Below are 19,329 nucleotides of genomic sequence, written 5' to 3'. Positions count from 1 at the left end.
AAGTTGAGTGAGGAATACAAAAAGAAACAAGCACAGAAATCTCGTCGTAAAATTTGTAACGTTATAACTCATTCATTTAAAGACTCAGTTATGAAAGCAGCTCAGTCTCGTTCTGATGACACCGCAAAAACTATTGTTGCTCGCATCGGGTTTGAACACGATTTAGTTACTGCTGAAGCTAAGTACCATAATGATTGCTTTGTATAATTTTTTATGCCGACCACTGGAGGCTAAGTCGGCCGTCCTCAAGATGAAGCATTATATCTCACCATGGGGGAAATATTTTCATATATTGAAAGAGGTGATGACTGCCAGTTTACGTTAGACGAATTAGAAAATATATGTAAAAACGTAAGTGCTGATAATAGAAAAATTAAATTATGATTGAAGTTAAATTATGGTAATAGAGTCATTATTACTCATAAATTAGGACAATTAACATTGTATGTTTTCTTGCTAATTATTATGATATTATCAATCAAGCTTGGAGTAAAAAAAACCTAAAGGCAAAGAAGAGCAATTGAAGGTCCTATCAACTGCGGCAGCAATTATTCAGGAAGATAATCAATCGGTTCAATCATATACAGTTTTTACATGCTATGACTGGCTGTGATACAACATCAGTAATGTTTCGAAGGTTTAAAACAACAATTTTTTAATTGTTTGAAAAAGAAAATTTTATTACATGTGTACAAGCTTTCAAAGATATCAACTCTTCACCAGAAACTCGCTTTCTTCTGTCTTTACATGGAGCTCCAAAATTTATTTCCATAGATAAATTACGTTACTTATCTTTTGCAAAACAAACATGTAATAAAAACGTGTGCAATTAGCCAGCCTTCCTCCAACCGCGGCTTCCGCTCACCAACAGTTTTATCATGTATATTACTACGTTCAGGTGTGTGGCTTGGTAATCAACTACACCCAGAACAATGGGGTTGGAAGCGTATTCCACACGCTTCTTCCACCTGAACCAGAAAACCTCCTTAATTCTGTTTTTTGGAACTGCAAAAAGGGGTGTAACTTAAGATGCGGCTGCAAAAAAGTAGGCTTATTTTGTTCACTAGCCTGCACCACTTGTCAAGACCAATCGTGTTCAAATGTTGAATCTCCAACAGAAGAAGGTTTTTACATGAATGACGAAACAACTGATGTATTGCTGTTAGTACAATTTATGTCTACTCAAGAAGATGGGGAAGAAGAAGAAAATAGAGAGAGAAAAGAAGATGAAGGGGAAGAAGAGGAAATACCTAATGACGATGAAGATGAATAAAATATGTTACAATCAAATATAACGGGACTTATCACTCGAGCTGTATCTGATCGACAACAACCACACTGACAAGAGTGCAACGACTAAAAAGAAGAATAACCAATCATTCATTAAAGTTTACTGGAATAGACTGTGAAATAGGCCTACTGGGGAAACCACATTAAAAAAATCGCGCTAGGTACACTAACTCATAGGTGGCGTGGAAACGTGTTCATATTATAGACAATACAGCGTAAGAAAATTTTGTAATTGTTTTTTCTCAAAAATGGTTAGTGTGATGAAAAAAAAGTATAAGGAGCATTTTTGTAGATAATTGCATGATCTACAATTTTTGTCTGTTATATTTTTTCATAAACCTAACTGTTTCGCTGAAAAGTTCAAAAAACCTATTTTTGTGGAATTTGACCTTGAATAAAAACTTTTGCAGACATGGGATCGATGGGGACTTTTCACAATTTCATAACAATGGTGTCCCTAACATCTATGCAAATTTTCAGCTTTCTGGGAATTTTTGCAAGGGTTAATGTCTAAATTGACCGGTCTAGTATTATAGTTGTTTGGTTTGAAAACGACAAAAACTTGAAGACTAGAGAATCGGTTTTTTTCAGCCAGGAAAATCGGGAAATTAACCGGAAATTTGAAAAGAGGTTTTGAGTGGCCACCCTGTTCTTTTTTTATCCACTTAACAAAAATGTACTGTTACAGGGTTTGGAGTATTCAGAAAAGATTCTTATCAATTATGTTAACCTAAGGTTCATAAAACAATTTCAGATAGTTATGTGATCACCTTTAAGAATAAATTATAAGATCCAAACAAAATATATTTCAGTCATGCTTTGAAGTTATCAGATTCTGTGATATTGTACTTACTGTAAGATTTGTAGAGTTGGTGGCAGAAAGGTCTAAGGCGCTAGGCTTTGTGAGCCAGGTTAGAGATAGCGCAAGTTCAAATCCCGTCTTTGAGCAGAACACTTTTTATCAGTACTATCCACCTCGTACTGTACCGACTCTCTCCCTTATTCTGTTTGAAAATATCCTCGCACAGGCCAATGGCCCATGATGACAGACAGTATACGGCTACAGGCCTACAGATGATCGGCCTCTCCTGAAAATAAAAACTCTGTATAGACTGAGCCGGACTCAGGGTGGTTCTCTAAGCTAATCAACAGGGACATGACAACTTAGTGTATATGGTGTACAGAAAGTACTAGTATCAACTTTCCCTAACATTGAGCATGTCCTCTATTGTACTGTGGCATTGTTACTCACAAGTCACATGTAATGGTGTAGCACACCTAACCCTAGAGCAAAGCTGGTGTTACTCCTTTTCCGTGGAATTGTTTTATTTTACAGAACTATCCGAAAGAAAGAAAAATGTGCCTACCGTTTCAAATATTTTTCACACTTTAAACCTTAGGAGGTCAAGAATCAAGATTCTTTTTCTGTTTAGGGGTAAAAACGGTTAGAGATAATTTTAGTAATACAAAAAAAAAAAAAATAATAATAATAATTTAATCTACATTGAATTAATGTGAAATATTGGCCGTTTCACAACTGTGTGATAGTGGGAATCGGATGAACCTAGCTATATAGTTTGCATAACCTCTGCTCGATCTCGGATTTGCAATGAATTATTTGTCAGTAAGTCCAATTTATCCATTATATTTTCTAAAAACCTTTTGAGCTATGGCCATGTAAAGTGGTATCAATTTTAAATATAATATACTGTAGCTATAATTAATTCCCAATGCTTTTGAATCAACTGCTAAAATCATAGCCTACTCTGGTCCTAGAAGAACTTCTTAGTAGAAGTTCTTAAGCCTATTTTATGAATATTTATTTGTGATTGTCATTACTGTTTTGTTTTTTTTTCTTAGGCTAAAGGCCCTCCTCTAAGGCGTAAACTTACAAGTATGACTTGTCGTTTTACAAAATAACAAATTCATGGGATTTTTTACACTATGAATATTATTTTAAAGGTGAAATAATAATTTAACATTTTTAGTCATATGTATTTGTTTTTGCCAATATTGTGCATGGATACTACAAAATCTGTGCCACATGAGTAAGTAAAAACATTAAACTTACTAAGTTGTAATTAAAATTTGTGCTATATTTTAAATTTATTAAAATTTTGTAGTTTTTTTATATTTAAACAGTTGCTTACAAATATATATATATATATATATATATATATATATATATATATATATATATATATATATATAACATATTGGTGTAAACACAATGTCGGAAATAAAATATTTAAAAAAATGAAAACATAAAAATTAAATTGGATAAATCTGTATAATATGGTAATGATATACCTATACGTAACAACTAAGCAAAAACCATTGGTAAACTTATTACAAAAATCTTAAAAACCACAGAACGCATAAACATGAAATTTTGTACACAGTACATCTGAATTCTAAGGTGTTTGTTAAGAAACGATGTTGAAAATATCACAGCCTAACCGTAAAAATCCACGATACTTTAATGATAATTGTTATCACTTTGAGATTTGTTAAGACTTGATAATGGCTTAGGTTTACAAATATGTCAATAGATATGCTATAATTATTTTATTCATAATTAATGGTGAAAATTTTTTTAATATCTAAAAATATTTAATATCCATTTTTTATCGAGATACATATAAAATTACTGAAAAGATAGATTTATAAAGCACATTATAGTTTTAGGTGCTCGCTAAAAATGGTTTTAATATATTTCCAGCCTAATCATGCAAATCTGTGATGCCTTCAATGAGATTTATTTTTACACACACACACACACACACACACACGCACACACACACACACACACACACACACACACACACACACACACACACAGAATGTCCCACGAAGAGGTTTAAACGTTTGATTTTATATTACTTACCCATTTATCCACCAAACTCTCCATAATTAATAAAATAGGTTTTAAAATATTCCGTGACAACTAAAGCTCCCTAACAACTGTAGGAACAAAATGGTGACATTGAAAATTTTATCATTTTGCTTCCTGAAAAAATTCATTTCATGAATTACCTGATTTGATTACTGCATTGCAATTTTAAAGAACAGCTGTTTAATAACGCTCATTGTTGAAAACAACTGTTTGATTGAAGAATATTGCTTGTGCTATAAAAACATAGCCTAACCTCCTCCATTACAGTTTAGTGATATTGAAGTTCGAGAAATGGCTTTTAACGTTGAACAAAAAGTGAAGTGCTTTGCATGGGCACAACATTGCTTTTGGCAACATTACAGAAGAAATTAAACAATTTCAGGTTGCCTACCCAGGAGTTGAACCACCTAGCAATCCAACAATAACTAAGTGGAAAAATCTTTTGCTAGAAATTGGAAGTATTATAAAAAAAGTACTCAAGAGGATCAAATTTTTTTTTCAGGCAAGTCCACTTTCTACCGTAATGGTGATGTAATAGGCATAATTGTAATTATTGCAACACCTATAATCCACACATTCTTAAACAGACTCTACTCAAATCAAAAGGAATTACTGTTTGGGGGTGTTCTATCAGTTTTAATGGGGTGTTATCTTACGACATTTCAGATCTTACAATGGCTGGGAATAGGTATGAACAGGTTTTAAATGAACAACTCTTGCCTCATTTTACGGTTCCAGAAATGGATCAAGCAATCTTCCAATAAGATAGTGATCCTCCTCGTTTCGCAAATCCTGTCAAGCGATTACTAAATTACAACCTTCATGGCCATTGGATTGGTTGTGGAACTGATTTTTTTAGATTGGCCACCCCGATCCCCAGATTTAAATGTGTGTGATTTCTTTCTATGAGGTTACTTAAGGGAACAAGTTTATACTCATAGCTTCAATAATGATGAGGAACTTTTCCGGATACCGCAGAATTTCTTTGTTAGAGCCTACGATTCATTTGTTAAGCGCTGTTATCAGTGTGTCGCTATGGATGGATTACAGTTTGAATAGTTGTGGTCTGAAATTATAGGTTTTTGTTAATAGGCTATGTTCTAATTTTCTAATTGAAATGCTTTATTTCTCAAGAATATGACAGTAAATAATTTTACTAAACCAAAAATACTGTTTTTTTTTACTGTTTTTAAAGTATATATTTTTAAAACACCACCATTTTGTTTCAACAATTGCTAGAGAGCTGAAATTATCACAGAATATTTTAAAAACTATTTAATGAATTGTGTAGAATTTGAAAATATTCAGTGCATAAATGGGCAAGTAATATATAATCAAACGTTTTAATATCTTCATGGGACACCCGGTATGTGTATGTATATATATGTTATATATATATATATATATATATATATATATATATATATATATATATATATATATGTATATGTATATATATATGGTGTATATATATATATATATGTTATATATATATATATATATATACACACACACACAAAGTTAAAACATGGTAATGACTTTAAGGTTCACAAATATATATTGTACAGATATGATAAAATAATTTTTTTTAATCATAACTATTGGCAGCAATTTATGAATACCGTAATTAAAAACGTTTAGTGACAATTTTGTATAGCAAAATCTCCAAAACTACTGAACAGATTTACATTGCACATTGTAACCACGTTCGTCTTACCTTCCAGGTGCTCGCTACGAAATGGTTTGCCGCCTGACTGTGTAAATCTGTGATACTGTAGTTTCACTGATGGTTTGCCGCCTGACTGTGTAAATCTGTGATACTGTAGTTTCAATGATGGTTTGCCGCCTGACTGTGTAAATCTGTGATACTGTAGTTTCAATGATGGTTTGCCGCCTGACTGTGTAAATCTGTGATACTGTAGTTTCAATGATGGTTTGCCGCCTGACTGTGTAAATCTGTGATACTGTAGTTTCAATGATGGTTTGCCGCCTGACTTTGTAAATCTGTGATACTGTAGTTTCAATGATGGTTTGCCGCCTGACTGTGTAAATCTGTGATACTGTAGTTTCAATGACATCAAATCCAAAGAAGGGATTAACATAGAACTTTACACACAAATTTATCTCACATTAGGTTCTCACAAAGAAAACACAGATAACTAAAGGTATCGTTCTACACGTAATTTATGGACTATTACACCGTAGCAAAGCAAGGGTGCTTTCAGCTAATATTTTATAAATGTAAAGAACACAGTCAAATTTAAAACTAAATAAAAGCCGTGTTTCATTAAATATTAAAAATATTCATGTCAATAATTCAGTTAAACTGAAGATTCTTGGAGCAATTGGAAATAATTTTAAACTAGTAGTTCATAAAACAACACCTTTTCAATATAATTTTATTTTTGGAACGAGACCTTTCAAACCGGTTTTAATGTCAGGCAACTCCACATTATTTGTGGTCGCCTTATGATGAAACCTTTGATTGTTTTGAAATATTTTTTTTGTTTAATTCTTTTACAGAAACAATAGTCTATAAATAACTAATATAATTTTGATTAAGTGTTTACCATTAGTTACCTAGTATGTTGAACATAATAACATACAATTTGTATTCTAAAATGTTCCATTCCAAAGTTATAAAAATATTCATTTCAATTTCTGAGTAAAAATACAACATAAAACATGACGGAGATTAAACAGTTTAATACTAATCAAGTAATACAAAATTCAAAATTTAGGTTTAACTTGTAAATGACACAACTAACCCAATAAACTATGATTTTTAACACTTAAGATCATGTGTTTTGTTGCAAAACAAAACAATGTTCTCAAAAATAATTATTTTGATTAAACGTTTACTATTTCTAGCCGATTAAATACCTCATATAAAATAATACAAACCCCTGTTTTCAAGAATTGCAACATTCCAAAATTTCCCAAAAGTTATGTTTTTAAGTTATAACAGATTAAATATGTATATTCAGTTAAAATACAATTTATACCATATTATAGTTTGACATAAATAATCAATAAGCTATTCTTTGAATTTTTGAAATATTATATTAAGGAAAGAATTATTTTTTTAAAATAACACTTTTAAAATTAAAAATACAATTTTTAATTTCGCAAAGAGAAACCGATGAAATTATTGTATTTTGAATCCCAACATAATGTTCAAGACAAAGTAACTCGTAAAGCCAGGGAATATTCAATCCCTAATTAAGGCTGACGATATAGGGTTGTTGTCATCAGGGCAGTATATTCCTAAACTCAAAACGAGGTTGGTAAGATAAGCGTGTTGGTGAATCCAGTGTATTTCTAATCTCACCATGGCTGATGGGGTAAGTTGCAGCCTTAGCTGGAAGATTCCTAATCAGTCTTGAGATATGTGGTTGCTGATGTAGCCTGTATATTCTCTGTCCCAATATAAACTGATGAGATATAGTTGCCTGTGAACCCCCAATTCCACCATAGAGCAGATAACAGTTGTGATAATGTCATGTTTTAGTTGTTGTAACACAGAACAAACTTTAAATAAAAGTTTTATAGTAGCGTTTCTGCAAAGCCGACGTATTCCCAGTCTCAAAATGAGCCTTCCTAGACAGTGCTACTGGTGAATCCACTTAATTCTCAATTCCATTGTAAGAAGCATGAAATATTGTTAGCAAAGCCAATATACTCGCAATCCTGTCATGAAACTTGCAAAATAGGGTTGCAGATAAATGAAGAGTGATCCCTTCCTTAAAAAATATCTGGCAAGAAGGGTTGCTGGTGAACTCGGTGCATTCCCGAACCTAAGATCTGGTAGATGAATTAGGGTTAGAGTGAACTTTTTATGTACTCAAATCTTGCAAAGGGCAGGTTAGATAGGATGCTAGCAATACCTGTATATCTCCAGTCCCAGCATGAGGTTAGCTAGCGAGATAAGGTTGCCTGTAAAGCCTATTTCAATCTCACTATGGGGCTGAAAAATCGTTGACGAAGTTGATATATTTCTAATCTTTATCACGGTTAGTGAGATTGGGCCTCCAGCGAATCCTATGTTTTCCCAATCCCATTATAAAGGTCGGTAAGACAAGTTTGTCATCAATATCCAATACCATCAAAAGACGGTTAGGTAAAGTTGACAGCAAAGCCAAAGTAATTCCAATACTACTAAAAGGCTGAAGAGATAGGATTACTGGCAAAGTTAGATTATTCCCTATTCTTGAATTGAGCAAGATGGGTTTTTATTGGTAGACTATGTTCAATAATCCATCGATGCTGGTGAAACGAGGCCCAAATGGCAATATGCAACTACCGAGATGGTGTTGTCTGTGAATTTGATTTATTTCCAATATAACCATAAGGCTGGTTTACAAAGTTGATTTTTATTACTAATAATGTTTTAAGACTGTTAATTGGATACAATCTATTCATTTGGTTATACAGTCTTAATTCCAATTGTCTGATTATTCAAGGCAGTTTATAACCCTTTAGAAAGCATTTACAAAATTATGCTGAAGATATTAGGTTTGTTTTTGATGTGTCAGGGGTGAGGGTGGCAGAGAACGCTGATGTAGCTCCGCACTCTTTTATTTTACTACTGAAACTCAAGACGAAAATAGTCCGATTGTGGATAGTACATGTGAACTCTCCTCTACACCCTGCATCACTGTTGCCAGTTTTACTTTAATAAAAACAGTCTCCATCATCCTTTGCAATAAACAAACCCCATCAGTTGTTACTGTAAATAAACATGTGTACGCTTGTCTTGCAGACAACATGTAAATCAGACATACTATAGTGGCCATAAATACATTGTAGTGGGAACAGCTGGTGGTTGGCACTCATATGGCAACATCAACATCGCCTAATTTGTCATTGAGATATTTCGGTGCGGGATAGATAGGGGAATTACAGTACAGGGTAACAATTGCTTGTATCTGGGTAGCAAGTGACGTAATTTATTGTATAAATATCATTTTTATAACTAAATATGAGTTTTTATCTAAATCAGAATATTTTTTGCATTCTCCATATTACACAAGTTTTTTGGTATGTGAGGTAGTCCTGGTTAAGTTTAGATCGCTTAGTTGGACTTCTACTGGAAGTCCTCTAACCACTAGGCTAAAAAACTATTAATAATTTTTGGTATTGTATAAGAAATAAATAGTTTGTGGCAGTTGTCACAAAATTTGTTGCATTTTAAAATAAGCTGGACTCTTATAAAAAAAAATACTAAGTTTATATTTCAATTTAGTAAAAATAACGTTACCTCAAGAATTCAAACATAAGCGACTATTATAACCTTTGAGTTTATATGACTTCTAAGACATCTTTAGAAATTTTTCCCAGAAGTTACGATAACAGTGTTTACCGTTATTGTGAAGACACTGCACCGCTTAGGTATCAAGTTAGTCAATTATAGGCTGAGCATTAGCACATATTACAGCAATTTCTCAACTACGTGTAAACGGATTTGAGTAAATGACGTAATTTTCGTATTCTACATTTAATTTTGAATAGGAATAAGTGAAAATTTAAAGGATCAATAATAAAAACTCCATTGTTAATAGTTCCAAAGTTAAAAATTTAAGTATCTGTTAAAAATAAAAAAACATTGGCCTATTGTATTTTTCTACACCCTGTATACAAGAAGGTAGCTAAATATTTTAAAAACTGCGCCATTTTATAAGCTTTCCAACCATACACTACACTATTGAGGTTTAGATCTGCATATGTTCGTTTTAGTGTTTTGAAATCTCCAAAACACAGAGTGCAGAAAAACGGTTTTAAAAGGCAATTTATAACAAAAAAAGGAAAATCTAAACGTACAAAGTAGTATTAATTTACTAGTGTCATAATAATCTATTTTGATTATCAAAAACTAATTTTCTATTCATTTCATGGCCATAAATCGTTATCTAACTATCAAAACAATACTGGTATTTTGAATTATTCTTATCTATTAGATAATGATAAGATAAAATGGATTATTCCTGTTTTCTTCTTCATGTTATTTTTTATCTTCTGATCAAGCAAATACCTGCTTGGATAAAACATTGTGGTCAGTCAGTTATTCTTTGTAAGTGATGCTAGAACCATGTCTTTCTCAAATCGCGAATACGCTGACATGCACTTCGTCTACAGGCTGTGCGACGGTAATGCGCGAGCGGCACAGAGGGAGTACAGGGCTTGCTATCCTGACCATGTTACTCCTAGTTCACAGGTGTTCTCCAGACTCCACCAGCGCTTAACAGAAACAGTATCTTTCCATAAGTTGAAAAGAGAGGTAGGTCCTAATATTGATGTTTATGCAGATGAAGATATTTTAGCGAGGGTTGGGGATGATCCCGAACTAAGTACTAGACAGCTAGCTACAGCTACTGGCCTTTCTCGTTGGAAAGTTTCTAATGTTTTGAAGTCTAATATGTTTCACCCGTACCATTTCACCCTGGTTCAATCACTTGAACCAAATAACTTTGAATCGAGAAGAACGTTCTGTCGATGGTTCCTAAACAAAGACATTGAAAAGTATAACTTTTGTGTTTTCAACTCCCATAACATGCATGTTTGGGCTACAGAAAATCCTAGAACTATGAGAGAATCATCTTTTCAGCATCGGTTCACAATAAATGTGTGGGCGGGAGTAGTTGGTGATATTTTCTTGGGACCCTATGTCATTGATGGAAGCTTAACAGGAAAAAGTATCTTGACTTTTTACAACATAACTTGCCTCAACTTCTAGATCAACTCACTCGACAACAAAGAGAAGAGTTAATTTTTCAACACGACGGCACACCTCCTCACTTTTCCAACAATGTAAGGCAGTGGTTGAATGAAAACTATCCAACTTGGATTGGGCGAGGAGGGACTGTTGCTTGGTCACCCAGATCTCCGGATCTCAACCCTATGGACTTTTATGTTTGGGGGTACATGAAGGGCCTCGTGTACAAGACAGTCGTTCCCAACGAAGTGGATTTGCACAACCGTATATTTGACGCTGTAAACAAAGTGAGGGATGAGTTGTCTCACAAGGTTACTGTGCATGCCATTCGGAAAAGAGCAAGAGCCTGTGTTCGGGAAAATGGAGGGCAATTTGAACATAAATAAAGTAGAGAGTGTTCTCAAATCGATATGATTGTAATCATACTGTATTTTCACTGCTTGTTTGTCTTTTATAATGAATAAATACAATGTGTGTATACTTAGTTTTTTAACCAGTTATTAAATTTTTTTAATATAAGCCCATTTGGTAAATGTTCATGCATAATCAAGTATTTTTTGAAAAACATTTGGCCCAATCCAATTAAAAGCGAACTATTAGATTTTTTGAATCATGTGCAATTATAATAACAATTGTATAAATACAAAATAATTCATGTTTAAAATGTTTTTTTTTTTTCTTTGTTTTAACATGTTAAAGAATTAAAAAAAAAAATGTTGTTAAGATTTTAAACAAATAGTAAGCATGTATTCAGCGAAATTTTTGTTTTAGTTATAGTTTGAACAGTTTTTAAGTTCCCTGTGTTTTCTTGCATTCAAACCACTGAAACAAACATATTTAGATTCAAACTTCAATAGTGTAGTGTATGGTTGGAAAGCTTATAAAATAGCACAGTTTTTAAAATATTTAGCTACCTTCTTGTATACAGGGTGTAGAAAAATACAATATACCAATGTTTTTTTTATTTTTAACAGATACTTAAATTTTAAACTTTGGAACTATTAACAATGGAGTTTGTATTATTGATCCTTTAAACTTTTCACTTATTCCTATTCAAAATTTAATGTAGAATACGAAAATTACGTCATTTACTCAAATACGTTTACAGGTAGTTGAGAAATTGCTGTAATATGTTTAAAAACATGGTTATTTTAGAAAAAATTAAAATAATTCTTTTTGAAGCCAATTTTGTTGACTTGGAACCTCTTACATGCATCATTACACTTCATTTACTTTGTAATTTCACCCAAAAATTTTTGTAACACTGATGACCAGCCACCCTGTATATAGACTTGAAACTTTGCACGATGCTTCATTTATATACGAGAAACACAGACTTCGATGATGGTGCGTGTGACTCTATGAGATTTGGCTGAGCATCAGCAGATATTTTTATATTGTTCTCATGTATAAATTTGCTACATACAAATAAATAAATTTGTAAACAGGGTACAATCATATGAGATTTTGACATGTGACATTTTTATTCACAGAGTAAAAAGAAAAAATAATAGTGTGGAATGTGAATGTTTAAAAGTCAGTGACAAAATTTAATTTCAGCACACTCTTTCATTATAGTACTCAACCTAGATCTCCAGAACTTTGATTATTTTAACACTCCTATGTAAGCTAACTTAATGTTAAAAATGTGAATGTATCATGTGGCAAGATCGATTGAGAAAGATTTCATTGTAGTTTTTAAATTTTCGATGAAACTTCATTTCTACAGAGACAAGAAAGAGTACCTACTATTGATAGTGCATGTCAAACCACGGAATTTGGCTCATTGTCAATGAAGGCTATTACTCAGTAGGCTGAAACAATTTCTCTTTTGAATGCCGAGGAGATGTAAACATTTCTGTATCTCTAGAATGAAATGAGCTATAAGTTTGAAATTTGACGTACAACCCCAGCCAACCTTTTTATGCACATAGTGCGGCATACACAAAGTACGTAATATAGTTACAGTAGTATTTTTTTTCCTCCCATAATTTACGGTAATAGTGGGAATTGTTATTCACTAGACTATAGAAACTGTGCCACTTAGATGTCAAGTATTAACATTTATAGTAAAACATAACATGTATGCTCCTAGAGGTTGTGGTAGTAGTGTGCTATGTTGACATATAACATGTTTTCTCACAGGGGTTATGGTAGTAGTGTGCTAAGTTGACATATAACATGTTTTCTCACAGGGGTTATGGTAGTAGTGTGCTAAGTTGACATATAACATGTTTTATCACAAAGGTTATGGTAGTAGTGTGCTATGTTGGCATATAACACGTTTTCTCACAGGGGTTATTGTAATATTATGTATTACTATTTGCAATGCTATAAACACTGTAAACAATATACATTAGTTTATGTTATTAAATTTCAAATAAATAATACCATTTCTCAATGGATAGACCTATTATATAGTTTCAACTATTTTAATGCCGCACATTGATACAGCGATAGCACAATTTATATTTCAAAACAGCCATGCACCGATTCATCACTGTTATACATTTTATATTGAAAGTAGCCATGCACCGATTTATGTCATTTTTATATTACAAGTGGCCATGCACCGATTTATTAGTGACATACTCGTAAATTATTATTTAGTGTGCCTTTATTGAAATTAATTTTCTTTATAATACAATTTTTGTAAACTACAAGTTGTTTTTTTTTATTTTTACATTATGAAAATGAATTTTTTTTTATCTAAAAAGGAACAGGCCATGCCTCAGTAGGTACGGTTGCCATATCACTTTAATTTAATAAACTGCAGAGATAATTGGGCACCATAAATAAGACTTTGATTGAAAAAAAGGTCTAGAATATATAAAGTCCATAGTACCAAATTTTGTAAACTATATACATTGCCTAAAACTTATAAGCTTTGGCATATAAATTAAAGTGATATGGTAACCCTTCCTATTTATTTCTAATTAATTTTATTAAAGAAAATTACACATCTGATTAAAACTGGAACAAGTATACAAATATATTGAACATATATTTTGGCTATTATAATAGCGGGAAGTTCAATTAGATCTATTCTATATCACACTGTTACCGTTTGCACAGCTTGTTTCTTGTTTATATTCACAAAAATCAATTTTCATACCATACAATGTTAAAAATTTACAATTTGTAGATCATGAAAATTACTATATAGAGAAAATTGGTTTCACTAAAAGCATACTATTATAAAAATGTGCACCACTGATAAATCGGTGCATGGCCACTTATAATATAAAATGTCACTAATAAATTGGTGAAAACATAACACAATCTAAATGTATATAGTTTACAAAATGTCATAAATATCTTGTATCAAATAAATATTTATTGAAAGCGAAGGTCCAAAAGAGAAAAATACTTGGTACTATCCATAATTTCCTTGCTCTAATATTAGCTTAATCTCCTAAAAATGAGTGGTGTGTCCTTACAGATGACAGAGATGAATGTGAAGCTAGGTACCTTTAAGTAAGTTTAAAATTGCATAATTAATGCAGACTGGCTCTTAGCTTAAGTTTATACCTTTTAGGTAATGTTCATAGTTCATAAAATTTGATGTTACAAGCTTGTTATATTCTAGACCTTTTTTTTGTACACATAAACTTATTTATGTTGCCCAATAATCTCTTCAGTTTTTTAAATTAATATACAAAAAGCATATTCTTTCAAAATTTTTATTCTTTATGTATAGTTTTAACGTGATTTACAATTTAAGTAAAACAAAAAATAATAACATTTCTTGGAAAAACATGGAAATTGTAGGCGTAACAATATAAAATAATTTTTCTCTAATATTGATGTGTTCAAGGCCATTAAAGGTTTTTTAATGCTTTATGTTTCCACTCTGGGAGATTAACCCTCCTATCAGTGAAGGCTACTAAAATCACCAACTTTTCACTCATAATTGCATGGCTGCTATAAATAGCCTACGTTGTTAAGTCAGTAAAAGTATGGAAATAAGTTACTTTATAAGTGGTATAACACGGTTATTTACAAACAAAAACTGTATACTGTTGTACAGTACATACCATAAAATACAAATTTAATAATTACAAAATCTCAAATACGTTTTAATCAACTGTTTCCAAGTCAGTTTATAAAATAAAAAATGTTGGTTAAAAAAACGACAACTTTTACTGAGATAGTTAAACCTTTATTAATATTGCATATGGTGTATGATTCTACGAGTTGGGAAATAAATGTTGACACTACTTTTTTGAAGTTGTCTTCTGCACTATTCTTTGGTCTGAGTTGAAGAATTTTCTCTCCCACCACAATGGGTGAAAAGTGTAATAAAATCATTGCGGTTTTTACAATCTTGAAATTAATTAGTTTAAATTCTGATCTGTTTTTCCTAAGATACAGTTCTATCATATCTGTTAATATTTATGTATATTTGTTTAACATTGTATGAATCAAACCATATTATCATGGTTATTCAATTAAAATCAATGTTTCTATATGCCAGTATTGGTTAAAAAAATACTTTTAAACATAAATTGTTACAATTTAAATTTACAACTTTCATTTAGCCTATTACATTGATGTTGAATGTAATTAATACAGGTGTACTATATGTTTAAAATACTGTAATTAAAGGTTTGTCATGTTTAATTTGTACTTGTATTCCAAGGATAATTAATTCTCGTTTGTGAGACCATAGATGGCAAATGATGTTTTGAACCGAGCAGCGACTAGTGACGGGTTAATTGTTTACTATAAATATCGCCTATTATATAAACAAACATTTATATCAAGGCAACAAAATTAAGCCAGGAATATTTTATTGATATAGACTTATTTCTAAATGCATGTACATGTGTCATTTTGAGCCTAAATGTTAAGCCAATTTCACATTAACCTCTCTAAATATTATTATCTAACGCATTCATCTTGGTCTTTCAACTACATGTTCTCAAAATATGCTAGGCTTTAAACTGGTTGAAACAACAAACAAAAAACACAATTCCTTAATTGTTAATTATAACAAATCCTACATAATAGAATTTAAATAAAAATAGCATTAACTTAGAAACTAAAAGCCAAATGCTTTTTTAAGGAGACAGACAATCAAGAGATAGGGTAGCTATGGTACTTCTCTTTACCTTTATCCACAGGACGGTTTCAAATATGTTGAGGTTGATGACATCTGGTAAACTATAGGCTACATAATTTTATTTTAGGCTATGTCTGATGTTTGAGTCACAAAATTTCAAAAAAAGAGCCATTGTGCTGAGACAAATATTTTCATTGAGTTTAATACTCAATTTTTTAAAATTTATATTAAAATACAATTCTTATAACACTTATTTTTCACAGTCATTTAATAAATAGTTGCCATATGAATATTATGCTAAAAAAGGAGTAGATCATATTACTAAATATTATGCATTCTTTAAATATAAGAGGAATAAACCCTAGCTTAATTTTGAGGTCATCATTGTTCTTAACTCAGTAAACATGTAAAACAAGTGATAATATGCACACATAGTGTGGGTTTAAAAGTAACATTAATATTTTATAAGTTGTCCATTGCATAAATATACACAATTTACATACACATAGGTGAATAATAAATACTTCCACCTTTAATCCTGACAAACTAACAAAATATATATGTACAACTGAATGGCTGGTTACAGTGCCACGTTGATCAATGAACACAACAAAACCGTTAGTATTTCCTAACACTGTAAACGGTCGAAATACTTTTACACCCGTTTACGCGCAACTTGTTTTGTAAACTTACGTTTTACGACAGAGTTAAACAACCAGTTTTAAAATTTAATGTAAAAATTTGTACTATGGTATACAAAATAAGCGTGTTGTACAATAAAAATTTTGCTTTCCCACAATGTGCAGCATTTCAAGGCTGAGTCGGTAAAGATCAAAGGGAATCGAGTATTATGAATGTGAAAACTGTATTAAAGATTTTGAAAATCTGTTTGCGCAGAGTATATAACTTGTTTATACAAGGCCGTGTGGAACATCGCATAACCTAAAGTGTGCTGACTAACTGGTTTTTGCAAAACACATGCCCTTGTCAGTACAATTCCTAGTGGCATATCGTAGGATTGATTCGCCAATGAGGAACACTTTTCGAAAGTCATTTGGTCCACTTTATGATTGCTGTCTTGATCAGTTCAGTATAACAGGAAGGGTTGCTTACCAAGGGGGTGATGGACTGCGGTGTTCAGCTGGTCTCAGCTACAGTGGTTGTTGCAGAAGGGATGGAAATGTCATAGCAGGTGTTGGTGATCGTGGCAAGGGACAGATCAGTGTACAGGTCCGCTGATTCTTCGCCCTACCCTGCACGTTACCTCATTCTGGGTCATCATTCCTGCTTCCAGCACCTGGATTGTGGTTAGCAAGCACTGTCTATCAACCTGCAAAACAGCTACCTTCTCCAGAAAAATATATACTACTAAAATATATACAGATGCCTTAAGAGCCTCATCATCTGTTTTGAATTTATTGAATTGACCATGCAGTTTGTTCTTTTGCTTATACCTGTCCTCAAGTTCATTACATTCCACTGCCTTGTTCCTAAAGCTGTTTGTCAAGTCTGTGCACTGGTGATCTGCACTCTTAAGACGTCCATGGGGCACTTCTCTTTCTTCTTTCAGTTCTGATGCTTCTAGGCATCATTGGTTCTCCAGTTGTGGCATAAGTTTTTGGTGTGCCCAGTGTAAGTTCTTCTGTCAAACTATGACTCTTTTCCTAAATAGCATCAGGAAATGCTTTCTAAATGTAACTGTAGTTGCTTGCAGTTGCAATAGCCTTTTTTACTCAATTACCAGACTTAGGCTTTTCACAATTGTCATGGCAAACAACACACATGGTGTTACAAAACTGTTACCAAGTATGTCTGGGTTAACCCTATCAGTTGTTATAAATGGCGTTGTCACTGTGTATTACATTGTTTGTTTGCAGTAAAAACGTTCCAAAATTGAAAAATATTTTTTAAATTAATTTTTACTGCAAAAAGAGAGAATACATTGATTAGTAAAAAATTCTTGAATAAAACTAGATATACTACAAAGATAAAGTTTAAGGGGGGGATATAAATACATATTTACACATAGTATATGGCAAAGGTAGATTGTTGGCTCGATGAAGATCAGATTAAATGTAAGAAATTAACTAAAACACACATTCAGTTGTATATAAAGGCGGTACTGACGGAGCTATCCAGCGTGAGCCTGCGCACAAGTAACTGTTCCCTCTCCACTCTATGCTAGAGCACGTGGTACAGTCAGTGCTAAACGAACAGTTCCTTTTTTTAAATTACTCATAATTTACAAAAGAATACTTAACTTTTCATCAACACTTAAAAGGCCACCATTTTTATAGAAGTAGAGACATGTGAGAGTGAGTTTCGTTGACAGGTAGACATACAAAGTAACAGCATCAGCCTACTGTATTTACTGACTTTACGTCGCCACATTGCGAGAGGGGTGCTGGGGGATGATACAAATAATACTCTGCAGTTAGCGCTAGCTAGCTTCCTCAGTAAAACATTTCTTGAAAAGGAATAGAACAAAATAACTTACCATTCTCAATTTTTATATTTTTCAGTTTAGCCTCCCCGTAACACTTATTACAGCAATGTTTTAAAGTATCAATCCCATCAAAAATAAACTAAGCCTGCAAATTTAATCACCTCTCACCTGTCATTCCTCATGTACTGTACAATTTTCAGCTTGAAAAATACATGAAACTGAATCAGGCTTATAAGGCTGTTATGACTCACAACTGCGTAGATCATACTGAAAGCTATTACAACTAAACTAGTTCAGTTAACATTCAAACGTTTGTCCATTTGGTATAAGTTAAATACAAAGTAGCAGAGATTCCTGGCATGGTTTGAAAATCTGCTCGAACCTCAGATTTTTTCTATCTTCACAAATTACTACGTTGGAACAACAATAAATGTCTACACCATAAATCTCTATCCAGAACATTGGTGCATTACGTTAACCGATAAAAGATTATCTATTTTTTCATGGAAACTTTGTTAACATGGTGACATTTGGCAGTGATTTCAAGAAGTTTTCAAAACTTCTTTGAGAAAATATATATTGTAAGCCATGTATAAATTAAAATTAAATACTAAATAAATTGCAGGCAGGGAAGGTATACTCTTGTTATTTGGAATAGTTTTATCAAACAATTGTTTACCTTTTAGAAGCAATCAAATAGTTTGAAGAATTGACTTACAACTTTGTTTCTCTGTTATCACAGAATCATATTCTCATTTTTATATTTGGTTGTTGCAGCACTTATTGTCATAAGTAGAAAAGTTAGTTTAGTCACTGTTACTATATTTAATAGGCCTTGTAATATTGTATTTCTTCTGAATGTGTCTGTATTCCTTAAACTAACCCAAAATCTGCATTTATTAAACTTCTATTTTAATATG

The 19,329-nt window shown here is 32.2% G+C and overlaps 1 protein-coding gene across 2 annotated transcripts in view; it reads right to left on the bottom strand.

The window, feature by feature from the left end:
• Window positions 1–16,527, bottom strand: part of LOC124368832 (eukaryotic translation initiation factor 4E transporter-like) — a 99,355-nt gene extending 82,828 nt beyond the window's left edge. Inside the window, exons 1-2 of one of the 2 annotated variants that reach the window (XM_046826248.1) lie at window positions 16,013–16,527; window positions 2,144–2,378 (exon numbers count right to left, since the gene is read on the bottom strand). In XM_046826248.1, coding sequence (XP_046682204.1) covers window position 2,144 — 1 coding nt within the window. In that variant the 5' untranslated portion in view covers window positions 2,145–2,378; window positions 16,013–16,527. The remainder of the gene's footprint in view (window positions 1–2,143; window positions 2,379–16,012) is intronic. The other variant, XM_046826249.1, reaches the window with a different exon arrangement.
• Window positions 16,528–19,329: the final 2,802 nt, after the last annotated feature.

Source organism: Homalodisca vitripennis, chromosome X (assembly GCF_021130785.1).
Source record: "Homalodisca vitripennis isolate AUS2020 chromosome X, UT_GWSS_2.1, whole genome shotgun sequence".
NCBI classification, from domain to species: domain Eukaryota; kingdom Metazoa; phylum Arthropoda; class Insecta; order Hemiptera; family Cicadellidae; genus Homalodisca; species Homalodisca vitripennis.
Note: the sequence above shows the minus strand (reverse complement) of the source record. Positions and strands in the feature narration are given on the sequence as shown.